The 16,321-nt window shown below is 45.7% G+C and overlaps 1 protein-coding gene across 2 annotated transcripts in view; it reads left to right on the top strand.

Moving 5' to 3' along the window:
- The first annotated feature begins 4,136 nt into the window (after positions 1–4,136).
- The window catches only part of ZNF804B (zinc finger protein 804B), a 444,111-nt gene continuing 431,926 nt past the window's right edge, over positions 4,137–16,321 (top strand). For both annotated transcript variants that reach the window (XM_090047130.1, XM_090047131.1), the window contains exon 1: positions 4,137–4,504. In XM_090047130.1, coding sequence (XP_089903256.1) covers positions 4,400–4,504 — 105 coding nt within the window. In that variant the 5' untranslated portion in view covers positions 4,137–4,399. The remainder of the gene's footprint in view (positions 4,505–16,321) is intronic.

The raw sequence follows: 16,321 nt of genomic DNA, 5'->3' as shown, positions 1-16,321 counted from the left end.
AAGGACCTCTTAAGAGACTGCTTCTAATACCTGGGCTTTCTCTCTACAGGGTATTTCATCATGGAGCCATCATGACAAATTAACAAATGTTATAAAGTAATGTCATGATAATAAATGCTACATAGGCTTAGTAATAATAATATAAACCTGTGTAAACTGAATGGACATATGACCTGGTGAGCCTTTCATTATTCTAATAACCATCTTTTTTTGTGACAGATGACCTGATTCTCCACTTAATTGCTTCTTGAAGTCAATTACATTTCTGTAAAGGGAGCACAGAGTGGAGGCTCTGCAAGGCAGTATTTTACACCCAACTTGGACAGAAGGAAATGACTACAGTATATGAGGTAAAAAGTAGTGAAGAATTAGGCCCAGGTGGTAGAAGGACCTTGCAAATAATTAAGAATCAATTTTAGATTACCTGTGATTGATGAATGGAATGCAGAGTGCCTCCAGAGCCATGACATACTGTTCAGAGAGTCATAATTAATCTCTAATCGTTCCATTTGACAGGTCTTAATCTCATTTCCTCAAGACTGTGTCCTCCAGGTTGTTTATAAATTTGTCTGTTAGCAATACTTACTATTCCCCTGAGTTATTGTTCTTCTAAAATGATTTCTGCTTTACAAAATACAGCAGGGTCACTTGAACATATGATTCTTACCAGCGAAATAAAATGAGTATCAGTAAGTCCAATATGGGCCAAATATTCACAGAAGTTCAGTAAATATGCTGTAGAAAATTATCTCCCTCTTTTACCAAGCCATGAAGCTTCTGTATAGTGTCAAGGTTGTACCTATTAAATAGGGATGGCAAATCTATGTATTTGCTTCTCATTAAGCATTTCTTCATTCTATGCTAGAAGGAGTTTTAGTATAGAATAAAGTTCCACTGTATGCAAGGGGTATATATCCCTCTGTTTTCCAGAATGGAATTGCACCAATTTCATAACACATAGGGCTTTTCATGTCTTTGGCAGGTTGAAAGAACTGACCTTCCATCTGGGATATTCAGATGGGAAATTAAATTGCTTTCCTACTCTGAAAACCAACTGTTGTATAACAGAGAACCAGTGATTTCCAATGCTAATTTTTCTCTGTTTCCAGGTGAGAAGGCGGATTTTTCCTAACTGTCATATCTGCAACCTTAGTCCTACATCAAATTCAAGCTACAGGCCAAAATTCTACCCTGAGTTATTTCCTTAACACCATTATCGTTGATAGGGGGCAGAAGATTAAGTTAAGCAATAATTTGGTGCTGCAGTTAGAGCAAGCCTTATAACACGTTACACTTAGTACGTTACATTTAGATTGTAGTAACTATTAGTGCAACTTAAAAAGTGTTCTGAGAAGTCACACATTAATATAGAGTGTATTACTGCATGAGAGTTTTGAAGCAGCTTGGGTACTAGCCCCAGGCTGAGACAGTGAGGTATAGGGATTGGAAGCAACAATAATACAGCATAGGAGCCAGTCCCAGCCCCTGCACTGGAGCCTTGAACTAGCTCCTTTGTGGTGCAGGGGCTGGGATTAACTCCTGCACTTTGCTAGGCTTGCTCCCAGCCCCTGCACAACAGGGCTGTAGTGGGAGAAAGGGGGTAGACTGGCAACCAACTGTTTGTCAAGCTTTCAGCCTCATTACTACACTGGAGCCTTGCGCTGGCAAGGCTCCACTGTAAGGAGGGTGGGAACCTGACAAACCACTTCCATGGGCTCTCCAGCCCCTCCAGTATACTGGAGCTTCTTGATACTATCACCTCCGGTGGAGCAGTCTGATGTTAGTTCAGTATGTTAGGAAACAGGAGGTGGTGAAGGCAGATAGCAATGCCAGGTTCAAAAAGAGACTGGATAATTTCCTGGATAGATTTATTAATAACTATTGAACAGAATGTCTGAAGATGTTTCCTCTGGCACCTCTAAATCAATAAATGTCAGGGAGGGTACTGAATAGGGGTTGATCAGTCTAGCAATACCTGGTTCAAGGCTTTCCTTGAACCAGGTAGAATGCCTCTCCAGCATTCATTTTTGCCACTGTTGGACACTGAATACTGGGTGAGATGAACGATTGGCCTGACCCAGTATGGCACTTTCTTACATCCTTAATATGATCTGGAGATACTCCTTGCTGGAAAAGGCCAAACTGTACACCATGGTGGCACTTAGCCTCTGCTGAACTGCTTGAATACTGAGATGTTAATGTTGCAAGTGCAGTTAGCATGTTCAAAACGTGAGGTGTAAGAAGGCCCTTAGTTAACAATTCCATGGATGGAGAGTGAGCCACAATCAATTCCTGCTCGCTTTCACAACTTTCAAAGCCATAGAAACACTACAAAAGAAAAAAATTACAAAAAGAAAGACCCTACAAAAGACAAAAAGAATTACCATGGAAATCAGACTGTTTGGATTAAGGTAGTGCCACTTACATAAAGTCACTTTCCAGAGCTGAATCAGACTTAAAAAACAATGAGTCCATTCTGAGTCTGCTGAGGCCAGTTGTCACAGATTTCTGCCTGAGCACAACTTAGCCCGGATTCTGGTTTGCCTTGTATAAATATTAATAGAGCAAAAAATGTTCACGAATATGTTGTTTGTCCCTATGGCCTTGGCCCATATTTCTCCTCACCCCCACTATTTGCAGTGTGCTTTGGCTACTGACAATACTACTCCAGGATACTTGCATTTCCATAGTTCTGTGTGTCTATAGAGTTTTTAAAATCACGTAGGGTTTCTTTAGGATGGAAAAAAATACTCTATAAATGGAAAATATTATTGTGACTATATACCAAATATATAGGTGATTCTAAATATTCTGCCTTTCACACTTTTTTCATAAACTTCAGCCTTATTTTGATTCCTGATGGCATGTATGCTCAAATTTTAAACTGTAGGAACAGTTTGTGTGTGTTCAATATCAAGGTTGCACAAGACATAACTTTCTCGGAAACAGGCTGGTGGAGCTAGCCAGAAATTGACATTTGATTTGTTTGGACCTTCTGATCTAGAGTTGTTACCAGAGTTATTAAAGCATTCATTGGTTTGTGTAAAATTATTTCTCCATCTGCATATGGCAATATAACTTTTCAGGGTTTGAAACTCGAACTTGTCTGGATGACCAGCTTCATTCACTAGCTACTTGAAAACAAAGGTTTTATTGGCTGTGTGAAAAGGGAATGCCTAAGCACTTTGTAGGCTAGAGACTGCAAATATAGGGCAGCCTCCTGCAGAAATGTCTAGTTTGCAGGTAACTTCACAGGCTGTGGCTTTTTTTAGCCAATTTAATGGAGCAGCTGCAGTGGTTACAGTTCAGGGGTGCAGTGTGTGTGTGTGTGGGGGGGTGCCTATCAATGTGTGGGTGTATGGGGGGGCTGTGAGTGTGTGTGTGGGGTGGTGATGGTGGTGACTAGGAGTGTGTGTGGGGGGGTCTCCCCTTGCAAAACAAGGACCTGCTTTAGCTGCCTAGTGCTGGAAGGATGTCCTGCCTGTAGTGCTGAGCGAGTGATTCAGGTCGCAAACTCCCTCACCCCAGCTGCCTGCGCCAGGGGGGCCGCTGGGGCCCGAAGTTGGGGAGCTTGCCTTCCCAGGCGGAGTTTGATCAAGTGGGCGACGCATGCAGCCTTGGCCTCCTTCACCGCGGTCCCCGGTGCATTTGTGCTTCCAGTCAATAGCGGCAGCATGAGCAGGAACCTTTGCAATTAATCCGATATCAGCGCCGGCTGCGGAGAGGCGCTGATCCTGCATCTTCTCCCCCGGACAGTCAGGGCGGAGAGATTCCGGGAAAGAATGGAGCCGGGAGGGCTTGGGCTGCCTCCCCCGGCAGGGATTTCCTTCCTCTTCCCTCCTGAGCGGGGAGGTTCCCGGGAGAGGCCCCGTGCCCCCAGGCGCGGCACCGGGGCCAGCCGAGGCAGGGAGGATGCTCCGGCCGCAGGGCGGGGGCGCTGGGCAGGGCAGGGCAGGGCAGGGCAGGGCGGGGCGGGGCGGGGAGGGGAGGGGAGGCAGCCGCCGCGCTCGGTGCCACGCGCCCCCTCCCCGGCGGCTCGGCTCGGCTCGGCTCGGCTCCCACCTGCTGCCGCTTCCCCGGCCAGGCGCAGGGCTGGCTCCGGCGCGCCCCCATCCCCATCCCCATCCCCACCCCTCGCCCGCCTCCCCCCTCCCCGCCAGCTAAGGTGAGGCGAGGCGAGGCGAGGCGAGGCGCCGACTGCAGCAGCGGCAGCGGCAGCCCGGGAGAGCCGCGGAGCCGGGCGGCGGCGGCGGTTCCCCGGCGCGGAGCGGAGCGGAGCAGCATGCGGCCCGCCGGCCCCCCCGCGCGCCCCGCTGCCGGCGGCGCTCTCCCGGGCCGGGCCGGCTGAGCGCGGGGGCAGCCTCGGAGCGCGGCCCGGCCGCAGGCAGCGCGGGGCCGCATGGCGTGCTACCTGGTCATCAGCTCCCGGCACCTCAGCAACGGCCACTACCGAGGCATCAAGGGAGTCTTCCGGGGACCGCTGCGCCGGGGCTCCCGCTCGCCGGTAAGTGGCTCCGCACCCGGGGCGGGGCGGGGCGGCGGGGACCGCGGCTGCGCCCGGGCTGGGGCCATCGCCGCTGCTCCGGTCACTTGGAAAAGTTTGTGCCGCCGCCGCCGCGCGCGGCTCGGGCGGGCGCCCCTGCCCTGGCTCGGCTCGGCTCGGCTCGGCTCGGCTGTGGGGCGGCGGCCAGGGGCTGCCCCGGCCCGGGCCCCGGCTGAGCAGCCTTCCTCGGCGGGCGGGCGCGAGCGAGCGAGTCCCCGGGGGCCGCTGCTGGAGGGAGGAGGTGCGGCCGCTCTCCCGGCCCAGGCTGCCCAAGGGGCTGGGCATTGCCCAGGGGCCGCAGCAGCGCCGTGCTCCTGCACCTCGCAACGTGTCACCTGAGCTCGGGATCATTTCCTCGCTGCAAGTGAAAAGCTTAGCCTCCTTGCTGGCGCTGGCAAAACTCCTATCAACTTGCAAAGGGTCAGGCTGTGCCTGCTGTGCATCACAGAGCCATTCCCAAGCCGCGAAGTCCCTACCTTCTATCCAAGAAATCAAGAGTCATCTGAATAACAACTGAACATATAACTAAAACCCTCACCGGGCACTGAGCCAGTGCCTGGGGGTGTAGAGGGGATGCTATTTCCGTGGTTTTCGTTTTATCACATAGTAAATAACACCTACCTTGCATTGGCTGCAGACTAATTGTTGTTTCGAGCTGCTTCAGGATCTCTGCTTATCCCAAACCCTTTTAAGTCAATGGGAGTAGCTGGATCGGCCTTAAGTGGTTTTATAAACATGCATTCTGTTGCTATATGTTGGATTTGATTCTACCTCACAGCACTTTGAGTAACTCTGCCTTTGGCACGGTCTTGTAAAGATAGATTATTGCTCGAAGTTCAGATCTGCTTATGACGGTGTGCCCATGAAGTCTGCGTCATTGTGTGCCCTTAAACGATATAGAAGTGTAGGTACCAAACAATAGACAGAAGTAAACATATGGATTTTTCTCCTCCTTTTCAGGAACAGTGCAGCTTATCTAGTATCTGTATCATGTGTTTTCCAAACCACTTTGCTGGAGTTGTAATGTGTAGACTCAGTTCTGCTTGTTTTGCACATCTTTGGTCCTTAACAGGAGGTTTGGGCACACCTGCAGTATAGAATTAAGACTATGAGAATAGATTTGTGGTATATTTGAAATGACATGTCAGGTTAGAAAGAGAGGTACAAAGTATTGAAGAGAAAAGTGAGTTCTTTTGCATTATTCAAGTGGCAAGAAGCTGTAAATATTTTGTATTTAGCAGAACTTTCCTTGCATTTATTTAATTGTCAATGCTCAGATTGGAAACGTTCCTTAAATAATTGTTCCAACTCCCCTTAAAGTAGTTTCCCTTTCTTTCAGCCGGAGACACTGAGTAATTGGTAGGCTGCCAATCCTCCCAATCTAAGCACCAACAGAAACAAATGTAACTCTTTTTCAAATTTGCCATTAGCATACATTAATTTTCTTGAGGTAATCCTATAACATTGTTTAGAAAGTCTCTGCATGAATATAAATATCAGACAAAGAAAGGAGATGCAGTAAACAGCAATTTCTGGATTTCTCAAAAAATTAGTATTTTTTAAAAAGGGAATTTATAAAAGTAGTTTAAAAATGGTCTCGTATCTTCTGCCTATAAATTTAAGTGCTTAGTTAGTATCAGTCCAAGTGTCCAAGGGTCAGTAGCAGAGACTGACTTAAAACATAAAACTACTGAAATGTGAGAGAGGTGTGTTTGTGTGCATATATAATACCTTGAAATGAACTTGTGTATACACACACAGTAATACATTGAAACTATCTTCTTATAGTTTTCTTGTGTGGGGGAGCCTCGGGATACTCAACACCTGTTTCAAACCCGAGAAATCCCAGTGTAATACCCGATTTGTGTACGCTTTCCACTACATAGGTGTAACAACTCGAGTTTTTAGATTTGCAGAGCCATGAGATGTGGGCCTTGAGAGTTATGAAATGGCATGTCTAGGAATGCTGGTAACCAGGCAAGACAGTTTTGTCAACCTTGAGCCTTCATCCAGGATAATTGTGAGGGGAAAATTCTATATTTGGAAGGGAGAAAAGGTCTCCTAGACAGGAGTGACTTCTTGTTCTTTTTATAATGACTAGTTGTTAAAGCTGTGCAAGGGTGTTGATTAAACCTTGGGAAATGGATCAGTGGGAATACAGGTGCTTGATAAATGAATTTTATAAAGATCTGCTGGTCTGAAGAGAACTCTTATTAGCAAAATCACTAAATGGGTGCTTAACTTGCACTGACTAGTGGTTCTGGTCTAGTTCAAGGAATTTGTAGGTTTCACCAAATTTGCCAGTGGTGGCTGTAATCTTAACAAAGTAGTTAAGTGTTCTGTTCATTATAGAAAAACAAGGACCTGAATGGATAAAATGGTAATGACATATTTTAAAGGAAGGTTGTGGTGGAGAAATTAAGTATCTTGTTACCAGGAATTTTGAGAATTAAGGTTATTGTGGGATTATTACTGAGTCTTATTGCATATGTATCATTTTCAATGGTGCACTGTTCTTTATGGTATTTGTAAATACTAATGTGTTGTTGTTCATATTACCAGTGCACACTGCATGGTGCACATTTTATGCGCTATTGAGTTAACTTGGGAGTCAACTTCTGTCTTGAATTTCTGGACTTCAGAGTATTTGATTTCTGAATCTTAATACAGAAATAATTCTTGTTTACTCATTTTCTGTGTAAATTCCTGTTAGGTGAAAAATTGAATCTGACTCTCTCTTTGGAATCGCAGTGCCTCTCTCTAAATGTATCTGTGAACATTCAAGACCAGATCCAGTTCACTTGACTCACAACAAACTCTGATTTACTTTAATGAGTTTACTCATGTAAGTGAAGTATCCGTAGGATTGAACCCTTCTTGTTATCTATGTTCTAGCTTGCAAGGGTGATACATACAAATACCTTGGTTAGGTGAAATCATTAGTTGTTGAACTAGCTATCCAATCAGCATTACATATAGGAAGCAGTAAGACTGCAGAATTTAGGTGTATGCCACTGTAACACTCTAGACCTCATCCTTAATGATCATCAAATTATATAAAACTTAGAATATTGAATAGAAGAGGGCATCTGGATATATTATATTGTTAAGAGAAACAAAACTCTTACATGCCAGAGTATAAGGCATGAATCGACCTCTTTAAGTGCTGGGAAACAGTATCTAATTGTTTTATTTACCTTTCAGAAATAAATCCTGTGAAAGTTTTGAACAAGTGACATTTTTGTGTAGTCTGTGTTATACTGTACTTGTGATTTTATTCAATAACTCCAAATACGATTTGAAAGATGTCAGTTTATTCATTGTGGTCTTTTTCTATGTTGAACTTGAAAACAGTGTTGAATATTTGGTCTTATAATTTGTACCATTAAAACAATCCAATGTTTATACAGTTCAGGGTATCTCATGCATGAGCCTACATGGTCTTTAATCTATAATGTGCACCTTTCTATATCTAAAGTGCTCTGTATTAACAGACCATGAAATGTCAGTAGGCTTAAGGCTATGCTTTCAGAAACAAGAACAGTAGTGAATATTTTAAATACCTTTATCAAATTTCATGGCTATATGAACAAGGATTTCTCACATGGGATGCTTTCATGGTATTTATTTAGTATAGTTTGCTGTCATTTAGAGAGGAGAAAGTCCAGTCCTTCTTCCATGTGGGTATAGGTATCTTTGGCAGTGGGACAAGTGAGGAGAACAACATGTGGGAAACCATATGTGGTGTGCACAAAGTCAGTGGGGAGGGAGGAGACATGAGTGACTGGTGCCTCCTGAATCTGGGGGGCACTCGCAGAAGCCGCCACCAGTGGCAGCCCTGTCGAGGGGGAGGGGAGCTCCAGCCCTACCGACAGCATCAGTGTCCACTGTTGTGGGGGCACTGGCCCCATCAGTGGGGGCATGTGTACCCCCTACCAGTCGCCTATGGAAGGTGATATATTATTGCATAAGTGCTAGGAAAAGGTCAGCTATCAAGGTTTTCTACCTTCGCACTTGGTGATGGAGGCATGTCAGGCCTTCCAAGTACGCGCGCGCGTGCGTGTGTGTGTGTGTGTGTGTGTGTGTGTGTGTGTGTGTGTGTGTGTGTAAGAGGATATAAAGGTATCTCTGAGGGTAGAATTGACTTGGAAGCACACCAGTGGTGTCCCATGTGGAGCATGTTCTAGGGGTGGTGACAGACAGTTTATGGACAGAGTAGATTTTCAAGATAAGGAAAAGTTAGGTTTGAATATGTTCATGGGCTTATCTAGGATTTTGAAAACCAGGGTGCAGATGGTGTGGTTCATCATTGTATGTAACACAATGCAGATTCTTATCAAGATAAAAAGGAACTAGAGGCTTTACTAATTAGTTAGTGGCCCAGGGCTATGTTATTTGATTTTAGATATGAGCAAAAACTAATGTACATTCCAGTGAATTTATATTAATTTGCTACATTATATATTATCCATAAAATGGAAGAAACTAGGCAAAACTCAAAAAAAAACCCCGTTGTTTCAATGGTCCTGTAGTTATAAGAATTAAATGTACATCTCTCTCAGATTCATAGACATCTAGCCTTCTTGAGCATCTTGACAGTGCATCCAGTGCTTCACTGAAAGCTATTGCCATGCCTGAATTAATGTGTTTTAGTTGGAGTTAAACACATTATTCAGGACTGTGAAATAGGAACTATGTTACCAGGAGTTGCTGACAGACAGCAGACTTGCAAAAGCAAGGTTAGCTTGTTCAGCTGACCATCAAAACATGTTAAAGGAGAGAAGTTTGTTAACACCTGTGGAATGAAGAGTTTAGAAGATATCAGGTAGATTATAATGAACCATAAAGTCAATTGACTCCATCACCACTGAATAGAAATGCTGCTGTCACTTCCAGGAAGTTGGTTTTAAATTTTGGATGGACTGTGAATCAAAGGAGGGTCCAACTGCATGATCCCACTGGATACTCTCCAAAGTATGATGCCACTGTTATGAAAAGAATACGTAGTCTGGGCAAAGGAGGGAAGTGCCGTGATCAAAAGAAGTGAATCTGTCTTAAAAACACTTATAGTTCTCCTGATTTTATTTGGAATAACCTGTTTTTGATCCTTTCATGCTGAAGAAGTTGGAAGTTTTCTGAAAGAGTAGTTTCTATCTGTCTCTTAGCTAAATGGAATTAAGATCCAAATACAAAATCTAGCTCTTCTGAAGGAGTTGTGTTGCGTTCGGGAAGTTTTTTATGGTCTTGGATGACATTGATCCATGTGCTATATATAGTTTTATATCTGTGCCTGATATGCTGTAATATTGACCTATGGCCAAACCTTCTCATGAATGTAACCTGTCAGACTTTACAAGCCCAGAAAAGTTGGACCTGAAAAGTACTTGGATATGAAACTGCCAAGGAATATTGAGGTGATTACAGAAAGTAGTGCTGGGGGTTCAGCAGATGGCTCTCTTCTTCCTGAATTGCTTCTGAGCCAATGTTGCTAGGGTGCACTGTGCTGCTTGCAGCTTTTCAGGTGAGAGAGGAAAACAAAGTCTCTTTTACTTATGGTTATTAACAATCCCTCCATGCTTTAGCAAAAATAGAAGAGTTAAATTGAATGCCCTAGCCAAACTCTAACTTGACTAATTCTTTTTCTTTTATAAATTTCCCTGCAGTTACATATGAAAACTGTACTCTTTTCACCTCCTTCCCTGAGCAATTTTGTAATAAGGCTGTTAAACAGCTGCTCTGTTACACTTTAAGATTGGCTTCATTTCACCGAAGGGAAAAAGCAGTTCTCAGCTATATGGAGAAAATTTTTTCGAAAGCGCATCTGTAGTCTGCATGTAGAGGTTGCAGTTTGCATGAATATTGGTTTTTCAGTAGTAATAAAAATAATACAACAGTATTTAGAAATGTTTGACCCAGTGCTATGCAGCCAAAGGCCCATTGCAGAGTCACTAACATAGTTTCATAGTTTCATAGTTTCATAGTAGCTAGAGTCGGAAGGGACCTAGGTAGATCATCTAGTCCGACCCCCTGCCTTAGCAGGAAAGAGCACCGGGGTCAGATGACCCCGGCAAGGTGCTCATCTAACTTCCTTTTAAAAATCCCCAGGCTCGGAGCCTGCACCACTTCCCCTGGAAGCTGGTTCCAGGCCCTAGCCACCCTGACTGTGAAGTAGCGCCTCCTAATATCTAATCTAAACTTACCCTCCGCCAGTTTGTGACCGTTATTCCTGGTCACTCCTGGCAGAGCACGGGGGAACAGGGACTCCCCCAATACCTGCTGATCCCCCCTGACCAGTTTGTAGCAGGCCACAAGGTCCCCCCTTAGCCTTCTCTTGTGGAGGCTAAACAGGTTCAGGTCCCGTAGCCTATCCTCATAAGGCCTGCCCTGCTGACCCCTGATCATACGAGTGGCCCTCCTCTGAACTCTTTCCATATTGTCCACGTCCCTCTTGAAGTGTGGCGCCCAGAACTGGACGCAGTACTCCAGCTGCGGCCTGACCAGTGCCGCATAGAGGGGGAGGATCACCTCCCTGGACCTGCTCGAGATGCATCTGTGGATGCATGATAGGGTACGATTGGCCTTCTTGACTGCCTCCCCACACTGCCGGCCCATGTTCATCGTGGAGTCAATGACGACTCCAAGATCCTTTTCCGTCTCCGTGCTGGCAAGAGGAGAGTTCCCCAACCTGTAAGTGTGGTGCCGGTTCTTCCTCCCCATGTGCAACACCTTGCACTTATCAGTGTTAAACCCCATCCTATTCTCATCCGCCCACCGTTGCAACCTGTCAAGGTCAGCTTGTAGCCTATTGCACCCTTCTAGTGCACCCACATCCCCCCACATCTTAGTGTCATCAGCAAACTTGAACAGGGTGCTTTCTACCCCCTCATCCAAGTCACTGATGAAGATGTTGAACAGTGCAGGCCCGAGGACCGAGCCCTGCGGAACCCCACTGCCCACATCCTTCCAGGTCGAGAAGAACCCATCCACTACCACCCTCTGGGTGCGGCCCTCCAACCAGTTGGCGACCCATTTGACCGTGTGGGCATCGACACCACAGTCTCTCAGCTTTTTGATGAGGACAGGGTGAGAGACAGTGTCGAAAGCCTTCCGGAAGTCCAAAAAGACTACATCCACAGCAACCCCTGCGTCTAATGATTTGGTGACCTGATCGTAAAAGGCCACCAGGTTGGTCTGACAAGACCTGCCACTGATAAACCCATGTTGGTTGCCCCTGAGCATGCATTCCCCCGCAAGGCCCTCCTGGATGTGTGCCAGGATAATTTTTTCAAAGAGCTTACCCGGGATTGAGGTCAGACTAACTGGCCTGTAATTTCCCGGGTCCTCTTTTTTTCCCTTTTTGAAGATAGGGACCACATTGGCCCTCTTCCAGTCCTCCGGCACCTCGCCAGAGCACCACGAGTGCTCATAGAGCCGTGCCAGGGGTCCCGCAATGACCTCAGCCAGTTCCTGTAGAACCCTAGGGTGAAGATCGTCCGGACCAGCGGACTTGAACACGTCCAGCTTCTCCAGAAGTACCCTAACTAACTCCTCGCTAACCCTTGGCCCAGGCGTGTCTCTCTCGGGGCCCGAGGGGGGCCCAGCAGGGAGGTGGCTGAACTGGTCCCTACTTAGGAAGACAGAGGCAAAGAAATCGTTAAATATGTTAGCTTTGTCATCTGGCGTGATGACTAAGTTGCCCATCGTGTCCTGCAGGGGCCCCACATTACCCGGGACCCTCTTTTTACCCCCTATGTATTTGAAGAAGGACTTCTTATTGTCCTTAATCCGGGAAGCTAGTCCTATCTCCAACTCTGCCTTGGCCCTCCTGACTGCCCCCCTACATCCTCGGGCGACTATAACATAGTCCTTCTTGGCGATGACCCCATCTCTCCATTGGGTATATGCCTCCCTTTTAGCAAGGAGACATTCCCGGATGCTCTTAGTGAGCCATGGGGGTTTATGTGCCCTCCTGCTCCCTTTGACCCTTGTTGGGATTACCTCCCTTTGGGCATGGAGGATCGTCTCCTTAAGGAGCAACCACTCACCTTCGACATCTGATTCCCTTCCCCTCTGGGTCCTCAGCGCTTCCCCAACTATCCTCCTTAGCTTGTTGAAGTCAGCCCTCCTAAAGTCTAGGGCTGTTGCCTTGCTGCAGCCCTTTGCCACCTTACGCTGGATGGTGAATTCCAGCAAGCGATGATCACTGTCTCCCAGGTGGCCCATCACCCGCAGCCCCCTCACCAGGTCATCACCCGTGGCCAGCACTAGGTCCAACAAGGCGTCTCCCCTGGTGGGGCTGTGCACCTCCTGGGTTAGATGGAGGTCCTGCAGTCTGGCTAAGAACCGACGTGAGCGATCAGACTTGGCTGACTGCTCCTCCCAGCAGATGTCTGGGAAGTTTAGGTCCCCCATGATGACCACATCCTTAGCCCTCACTGCCTCTGTAAGCTGACCTAAGAATTCCAGGTCGAGCTCTTCTCCCTGGTTGGGAGGTCTATAGTAGACTCCCACCGTTAAGTCTCTCTCCCCTGGACTGCCTTTTACTCTAACCCAGAGCACCTCAGAGTGCCCCCCCTCTACCCCCATGCTAATTAACATGTCAGAAGGACTGTGGGGCAGCCTCCACTGCACTTCATCCTTTAATAAGAGGATAACAACAGCAGGAATTTCAAAAATTTCTCAGGAAGGAGAGAAAAATTGTATTTGTGAGAAAAAAGTGCGCGCCAGAAAGATGCAATTGGTCATAGTAGGTCTAAAGCAGTAAGGCCAAGAAACTCTTCAACTGTTCTGAACCCAAATGCAGATCTGCTTATCACACTGAGCCCTGGAAAGGTTTTTTTCATGACCCCCCAGAAAGGACAGATTTATAGCAAGCATAGTGCCAGCTGTGGGGTTCATTGATAAAGCAAGTTACTGGTCAAGAAGTGCTACAAGGTACAGGTATGAAATGAAAAATAGACAGTGGTTGCTTAAAGGCAGACAGTCCCCTGAGAAAAAGCATATATGAGTAGGTAGTTGGCAGGCCAGAGCCAGTATGGGCACCTACATACATGCTGGATGTCTCCTCTGACACATGGTAATTAGTTGAGTCTACTAATTAGCATGATCCAGCAGCTTCGGCGTCTTGTGTATTCAGCATCTCCGTACTTCAAAATGGTGGTAGGGGCACTTTAACTAAAGCTCATCAAATGAAAAAAGAATCAAGGGGGCTGGTGCCACCTCTGTCATGGAAACCATTTGAAAACTTACTGCAGACACAAAGAAGGAAAAAAAACTTTGATAAAAATAAAATGAAAGGGAATAAACAGCAAACCAACAGCTGCGATAAGTTAATGTGGGGAGTTTCCTCTTCAGCTTTTGTGGAAAAAAAAAAGGAAAAAAAAAAGCATACCCCTCCAAAAAAGAAGGGGGGGGTAGGGATTGGTGTGGAGAGAGATAATAGAAAAGAAAAATGGGAAATAGTAGTTACAATCCTTTTATACAAAAAAAAGAAGTCTCTGAGAGCTGCTTTGAGATCAGAACCCAAACTGTGGCAACCTACCAGGGGGAAAAAAAAGAAACATTTGAAAGAAAGCCTCCAGCACTCTGGCAAACCTGTACACTTTTGTAGGCATATGGGCAATAATTAAGGAAAGCCACTCCCCCACATCCAGGTACTTCTACACTTATTACTTGCAGGTACTTCACATGCCAGAGATTTTCCAGCTCGTCCTGCTGACTTACGCTGTGTGTATTTTCTACAGATTCTATGCTTTCACCCTTTTTGAAAGCATAAACGTTTATGCAGCCACTTACTAAACTTCACAGGTAAAATTATTTTCTACATTTGCAGTAATTTTTATTGCCTTTCCATAAATTTCTACAGTGTAAGAGAGAGAATGAGCCTTTAGAAATTTTATAATGCACTTCTAGCTACATGCAGCTTTGTTGTTTTGCCTTTTATTAACCCTCTGTGTTTATTACATACAGCTTCATATTTTGCTTTTAATTCCTTTACTGGATTCAACATGGTGTTAGAACCAAATATAATCTTCGTTAGTCAACTTTGTTATCCGCCAAGAGCCATTTCCTTCACTCACAACTAATGGTAATGATAAGCAGGTGCATTTATGTTTTACAGTGGCTTTCTAGCATCCTACTCCTTTTATTGTCCTTTGGCTATACTTTGTTTCAAAAATAGATCAGTTTCTCTTTATTTTGTATCGGGCAACATTTATACGTTTCTTCATAATTCACAGAGGTTGCTGCCCTTCCATCCATTTCCATCTCCACTTTCAAGTCATGCATATTTACACTCTCCTAGTATTAGGGTGACCATATGTCCCAGTCTGGTCAAGTGAGTCCTGATATCATAGGCTGCCTGGCCAGTTGGCTAAAATCAAAGCAAAAGTCTTGGATTTGTGGCACTGCCCTGCCTGCACATGCCTGGCCCAGCTCCTCCTGAGTAGCGGCTGGAAGCTGGAGGTCAGGCTGGGCTGAGCACTGTTCCTCCTTCCCAGGAGGGGATGCGGGGGGAGGAAGGGAATGGCAGGTGGGGAGGGCGAGACGGGGGCAGGGGCTGGGGTCAGGACTGGGACTCGGGCACCTGTGCGGGGCAAGATGGGATGGCCTCTTGCCACCGGCAGCCTCATGCTCAGGCTGCAGCTGCTGGTGGTGCGGGGAGGTGCTGTGTGGCCAGGCAGTGTGGGCTGTTGGAGCCTGGGGGTTGCTGCACAGGGTCTGCTCCCAGCTGGGTCCAGCCTCTGTGTGTAGGGGATGGAGCCTGGCCTTGGACCTCCATGCTGTCCTGCCCCCAAACCGACTCTTACATCAGGGCTTCTGAGAGCCACAGGATTGGGGGCATGTGTATGCGGTGTCCCCCACCCTGGATTTCCTTCAAAAATAATATGGTCACCCTACCCAATATAGAACAGTTTGTTTCGGCACATCATCTTTTTTTAAGCAGTTTTGTGAAGTCCTTCTACTACATTGTACCTGATTCTTTCAGAGAATTTAAGTAACTGAGAATTTAAAATGTCACTTTTTTCATTGTTGGTAGGAAATCTTTGAGTTTCTTATAAGAACTGGCTGGATTATGGGCTTCTTTTGTCTGGAGAAAACTGACTTGAAAACAAAATTGAAAATGAAAATTCTTTTGTTTTCAAGGTGAAATATTTCTGTTTCAAAGTACCACTTCAGTACCACAGAAGAGTTTTTTTTATTTGAGTTCTTCATTTTACCATTCCCCTTCATAAGCCAGACCCCCTAGCTGGACAATATCTCTCATGGAGGTCCACAGTTCCTTCCTTGTGAGAAGCACGACCCAAACCAAAAGGTCATTTGCAGCCCAAGAAAGCAGACACCACTGTAAATAGTAATGCCTTCCTAAATCGGCTAAAAATGATGCAGCAATAATAACATACATTAAATTTCAATTTCTGCCCTCCAAAGTGTGAAGTCAATGGCAGAAAACCTTGGATGTACATAAGTGAGTCTGGAGAAAACCAGAGCTTTCAGCCTCAACTTTAGCATCCCTTAGTCTGATTTGCTCACTCTGGCTTATAAATAATTCCCACAGACAGTTCCCATAAACAGTTATTTCCTAAACATGTATATTCAGAAGATCATGCATGCAAACATTCCTGAAGAGCAACAAAGTAGAGCCTTTACGTTTTGGAATTCAAATTGACTACGAACACTAGTTTGCAGTATGCAGCAACCTCTCCTGTTAACCTTTAAAACCTTTATAAAACATATGAGTGCACATTATTAAAATTACTTGATTCATGATTGCACTCT

This window comes from Crocodylus siamensis, chromosome 5 (genome assembly GCF_052110815.1).
Source record: "Crocodylus siamensis isolate JL-2025a chromosome 5, ASM5211081v1, whole genome shotgun sequence".
Classification (NCBI taxonomy): Eukaryota; Metazoa; Chordata; order Crocodylia; family Crocodylidae; genus Crocodylus; species Crocodylus siamensis.
The sequence above is the reverse complement of the archived record's forward strand: the minus strand, read 5'-3'. Positions and strand labels throughout refer to the sequence as shown.